This window comes from Callorhinus ursinus, unplaced genomic scaffold (assembly GCF_003265705.2).
Source record: "Callorhinus ursinus isolate GAN/ISIS: 27379988/994484 unplaced genomic scaffold, GSC_fseal_2.0 scaffold87, whole genome shotgun sequence".
Classification (NCBI taxonomy): domain Eukaryota; kingdom Metazoa; phylum Chordata; class Mammalia; order Carnivora; family Otariidae; genus Callorhinus; species Callorhinus ursinus.
Window position 1 is genome coordinate 2,486,797 of NW_027397149.1, and position 5,727 is coordinate 2,492,523.

The 5,727-nt window shown below is 43.5% G+C and overlaps 1 protein-coding gene across 1 annotated transcript in view; it reads left to right on the forward strand.

The window, feature by feature from the left end:
- Positions 1-571: 571 nt before the first annotated feature.
- Positions 572-5,727, forward strand: part of NSMCE1 (NSE1 homolog, SMC5-SMC6 complex component) — a 42,115-nt gene continuing 36,959 nt past the window's right edge. The window contains exon 1 of the mRNA XM_025853963.2: positions 572-716. Coding sequence (XP_025709748.1) covers positions 677-716 — 40 coding nt within the window. The 5' untranslated portion in view covers positions 572-676. The remainder of the gene's footprint in view (positions 717-5,727) is intronic.

Below are 5,727 nucleotides of genomic sequence, written 5' to 3' on the forward strand. Positions count from 1 at the left end.
GCAGTAGCTGACATTTAATCAGCACTTCCAAGTGTGCGTTTTTTCTTTTAAACCTCATGACCACCCTATTCCACGAGGACTATTATCATTCCCATGTAACAGATGAAGAAACTGAGGCTCAGCGCAGCTCAATGACTCACCCAAGATCTGGCAACTAGTAAGTCGCAGAGCCAGGATTCTCCGCAAGCTATATGACAACAAGAGCCCTCATCGCTGACCTCGAGGCCACAGTGTCGGTTGTACAGATGGGGAAACTGAGGCCCGGGATAGGGCACTGGCTTGTGTCCGCGGAGCCGCGGCTACTGGGGGGGTAGGGTCCCGCTGCATGCCTACCCTTCCACCTCTTTGGTCGCGGGGCGCCACTGCGGTGGACGGCGACAAGCCGCAGATCCTCCCCGTAACGTACGGAAAGCGGCGGGAGAAGCGCGTAACTCCCCACCTACCCCACGGGCTCCTTGGCACTACGGCAGCTGAGAGGGGGACGGGAGGGCAGGAAGTGCGTCACCCTGTAGGAGGGACGAATGGGCGACATCCACCAATGGGAGCGCCGAGCCCGCGTTCGTCCCGCCCCGAAGGAGGAGCCGCGCTCGCCTTTCTGTCTTGGCCGCCCGCAGTGGGGGCTGCACCTGGGTACCGCGGTGGGAAATCCGGGCGCCGGGCCGCGAGGCTGCGGGGGATGGAAGAGGGCCGTGCAGAGAGGCGACGGAGGACGGAAGGTGGGGGTCAGGCCCCGGGGTCGGCCCGTGTCTGTGCCGGAGTGTGGCGCTGGGGGCCCGGGGGCTTGGGGCTCCTCATTTCCTGATGAGGAAACGGGCCCAGAGAGGGCCTGGAAGGCCAGTAGGCTGGAACCTAGTGCCCCCGACACACAGACGTTGTTAAATCGTAGTAATAGGTGCAAAAGTCGGTTTGATCCTAATATTAGGTGACAAAAGCAAAATACAGAATTCTGCCTGAACCGAATACGGAAAATAAGGCCTTCGCGGACCTCCTCTCGGTTACCCGCCGCGTTCTGTGCTTGTGCTGCCTTGTTACAGGAATCCTTACTTTATACAAGTCCACAGCCTCGTATTTTAAAGCCCCGAGGCGAGGCGTGCTCAGAATTCCCATTTTTTCGGATTTTCGAAAGGAATATGATGCATATATTCCATGTTATGTCATACCTTCATTGGGGTCTGGGGCAGCTTTTTGTAATCAAATACATGAGTATTTTCACAGCTGAATATGTGCATATTTACACCAAAAGAGCTAAAGAACGGCCAGAAATAGCCTCATCTTAGGTCAGATCAGGTTTTCAAGCTTAAAAGATTGGGTTTTAAGACCTTTTTTAGATTTGAGAATTGTAGGTAAGGGATCCCTGCAGGCAAGGGATCGTGATTGAATTGTTGCCTCCTGTATCTCGCTTACCTGGACAGGGGGTGCTACAGTTCCTGAACTCTGCATTTGTTCTGCCACCTCCGTGTCCATCACTAATTCTGTACATCGCCTTGTGCCTTCGGTCTCTGTTCCCTCATCTGTAAAATGGGGTCAGTAATGCTTCCGTCCTTGGGTGAGGATGGATTGAGACCATAGGAAAGCACTCAACTTATGCCTCGCACATGGCTCAAATGGTGATGGTTGAGATCTGCTTATTGTACAGACATTTCCGTTTTTTAATTATTTGGGTAGGCAGTTAACCATGGTTAACCTCTGCTACCCAGTCCCTCTTCAGACAACTGCCTTCTGTGTATAAACAGGCCTATCTGCATCTATTTTCTTCTCCTTTCCCCCAAATTGTATAGCCTTCTATGCTGTTATAGTTGGTCCTTCTTACTAACATTTATTTTGGCTGTTATGTAACATATTTACATTATTTCCTCTTTTTAATCATGATAGGTAACATTTCTATAAAAATGTTTGCAATGTAAGTTTGAAGGCTAAAAATAAAACACCCATATACTCACCATCAAGTTAAGAAATAGAACATTATCATATCCTGAAAGCCCCTGCTAAATCCTTTCTTCCCCTCACCAAAGATGACCACTGCCCTGAGTATTGTGTTCCGTTCCCTATTTTTCTTTGTGGTTTACTGTGTATCTGTAACGACTGCCATGTATGGTTTCGCTAGGTTTTGAATTTTATATAGGATCCTCATATATATATTTATGTGCCTTTATTTTTGCATAACATTACATATATGAGATGCATCCATGGTGATGTGAGTAGCTCTACATCACCTTCATTGCTTCCTTGCTATTTCAAATTCCACGGTTTGATTATAAATGCTTTATGCAGGCATTCCTCAACTGATTGTCATGGATACTTGCCAGATTTTTGCTACCACATGGTGCATTTATAAACATATTTCCTGGCGCAGATGTAGAAAAGTTTCTCTAAATTGTATACTGAAGAGTGGCTTTCTGGGGATACCCAAATTTGCCAGTAATATCGAACTGTCTGGGGTGGTTCATAAGAGTTTACACTCCACCAGCAGTGGATGAGTTTTAGCCTAGGCCATTCTTCAGAACTTTTGCCTATCTGGTGATGAATAAGACATTGGTCCCTGTGGTTTGAATACTCATTTGCCTGATGACATCAAGACTGAGCAGCTTTTAATATATTTATTAATCATTTGTGCATCCTCTTTGAAAATTTCTGTTGCTCATTTTTCTCACGCACTTGTCTTCCCCTTACTGATTTGTAGGACTTCATCACATATTCTGAGTATGAATCTTCCGTGGCTTCAGTGTGTTTCAGATGCTTTCCAGTTTGTAGCTTGTCTCCTCTCTCTCTCTCTCCCACTCTGAAGTATTTTGGGTGAACAGAGGTTCTTAATTTTAACAAAGTTGGATTTATTGGTGTATTCCTTTATGGTTTGTACTTTTTGTATCTATTATTATTATTGTTATTATGGTATCTTTTAAAGAAATCCTTCCCTGCCTTTGGCTCATAAAGAATGTTCTGTATTGTTGCCCAAAGTTTTATAGTGTTTCTTTCTTACGACCTTACTCCTCAAAAAGATTTTCTGTGCATAGTGTGAGGTGAAGGTTGAGTTCTATGTTTTTTTCACATAAGGGTAATCCATTGTTCTGGCACCTTTTATTGAAAAGCTTGCTTTGATCTGGTGTTCTGTTTCTCCAACATGTCATGTATCCATATCTGTGTGCGTTTCTGTGTCTGGGTTCTCTGTTCTGTACTGCTGGTCTTATTTGGTCCATGTTATAATATTTTCATACATTATTCATTACTGTAGCTTTAAAATAAGTCGCTACCTGGTAGGATGAGTCCTCCTGTCTTCATCTTTTCCCAGAATAGCTTTGCTGTTTTGCCTTTATGTGTTCCATGTAAATTTTTGAATCATGTCAAAACACACGCAGACACACACAGCCTGTTGGGATTTTGATCGGAATCACGTGGGTTCAGTTGCACTGGATCAATGTGGATTTGAAAGTGATTGCTTTCAGTATTCCTTCCTTAAGTATTATGTTTTTGTAGATAACATTAGTAGATAAAGGAAGTTTCTTTTAACTCCCAAGTATTTAGTATGAGTGACTGTTGAATTTAGATATTTTTTATTGTTATCTTAATCACCATACATTACATCATTAGTTTTTGGTGTAGCGTTCCATGATTCATTGTTTGTGTATAACACCCAGTGCTCCACACAGAACGTGCCCTCTTTTATACCCATCACCAGGCTAACCCATCCTCCTACCCACCTCCCCTCTAGAACCCTCAGTTTGTTTTTCAGAGTCCATCGTCTCTCATGGTTCATCTCCCCCTCCGATTTACTCCCCTTCATTCTTCCCCTCCTGCTATCTTCTTCTTTTTTTTTTACTTAACATATATTGCATTATTTGTTTCAGAGGTACAGATCTGTGATTCAACAGTCTTGCACACTTCACAGCGCTCACCCTAGCACATACCGTCCCCAATGTCTATCACCCAGCCACCCCATCCCTCCCACCCCCCACCACTCCAGCAACCCTCAGTTTGTTTCCTGAGATTAAGAATTCCTCATATCAGTGAGGTCATATGATACATGTCTTTCTCTGATTGACTTATTTCACTCAGCATAACACCCTCCAGTTCCATCCATGTCATTGCAAATGGCAAGATCTCATTCCTTTGGATGGCTGCATAATATTCCATTGTGTATATATACCACCTCTTCTTTATCCATTCATCTGTAGATGGACATCTTGGCTCTTTCCACAGTTTGGCTATTGTGGACATTGCTGCTATAAACATTGGGGTGCATGACCCCTTCAGATCGCTACATTTGCATCTTTGTGGTAAATACCCAGTAGTGCAATTGCTGGATCGTATGGTAGCTCTATTTTCAACTTTTTGAGGAAACTCCATACTGTTTTCCAGAGTGGCTGCACCAGCTTGCATTCCCACCAACAGTGTAAGAGGGTTCCCCTTTCTCCACATCCCCGCCAACATCTGTCGTTTCTGGACTTGTTAATTGTAGCCATTCTGACTGGTGTGAGGTGGTATCTCATTGAGGTTTTGATTTGGATTTCCCTGATGCCAAGTGATGTCGAGCCCTTTGTCATGTGTCTGTTGGCCATTTGGATGTCTTCTTTGGAAAAATGTCTGTTCATGTCTTCTGCCCATTTCTTGATTAGATTATTTGTTCTTTGGGTGTTGAGTTTGATAAGTTCTTTATAGATTTTGGATACTAGGCCTTTCTCTGATATGTCATTTGCAAATATTTTCTCCCATTCTGTCGGTTGTCTTTTGGTTTTGTGGACTGTTTCTTTTGCTGTGCGAAAACTTTTTATCTTGATGAAATCCCAATAGTTCATTTTTGCCCTGGCTTCCCTTGCCTTTGGCGATGTTTCTGGGAAGAAGTTGCTGCGGCTGAGGTTGAAGAGGTCGCTGCCTGTGTTCTCCTTTAGGATTGTGATGCATTCCTGTCTCACATTTAGGTCTTTCAACCATTTGGGAGTCTATTTTTGTGTGTGGTGTAAGGAAATGGTCCAATTTCATTCTTCTGCATGTGGCTGTCCAATTTTCCCAACACCATTTGTTGAAGAGACTGTCTTTTTTCCATTGGACATTCTTTCCTGCTTTGTCAAAGATGAGTTGACCATAGAGTTGAGGGTCCATTTCTGGGCTCTCTATTCTGTTCCACTGATCTATGTGTCTGTTTTTGTGCCAATACCATACTGTCTTGATGATGACAGCTTTGTAATAGAGCTGGAAGTCTGGAATTGTGATGCTGCCAGCTTTGCTTTTCCTTTTCAACATTCCTCTGGCTATTCGGGTTCTCCTCTGGTTCCATACGAATTTTAGGATTATTTGTTCCATTTCTTTGAAAAAAGTGGATGGTATTTTGATGGGGATTGCATTGAATGTGTAGATTGCTCTAGGTAGCATTGATATCTTCACAATATTTGTTCTTCCAATCCATGAGCATGGAACGTTTTTCCATTTCTTTGTGTCTTCCTCAATTTCTTTCATGAGTATTTTATAGTTTTCTGAGTACAGATCCTTTGCCTCTGGTTAAATTTATTCCTAGGTATCTTATGGTTTTGGGTGCAATTGTAAATGGGATCGACTCCTTGATTTGTCTCTCTTCTGTCTTGTTGGTGTATAGGAATGCCACTGATTCCTGTGCACTGATTTTATATCCTGCCACTTTACTGAATTCCTGTATGAGTTCTAGCAGTTTTGGGGTGGAGTCTTTTGGGTTTTCCACATAAAGTATCATATCATCTGCAAAGAGTGAGAGTTTGACTT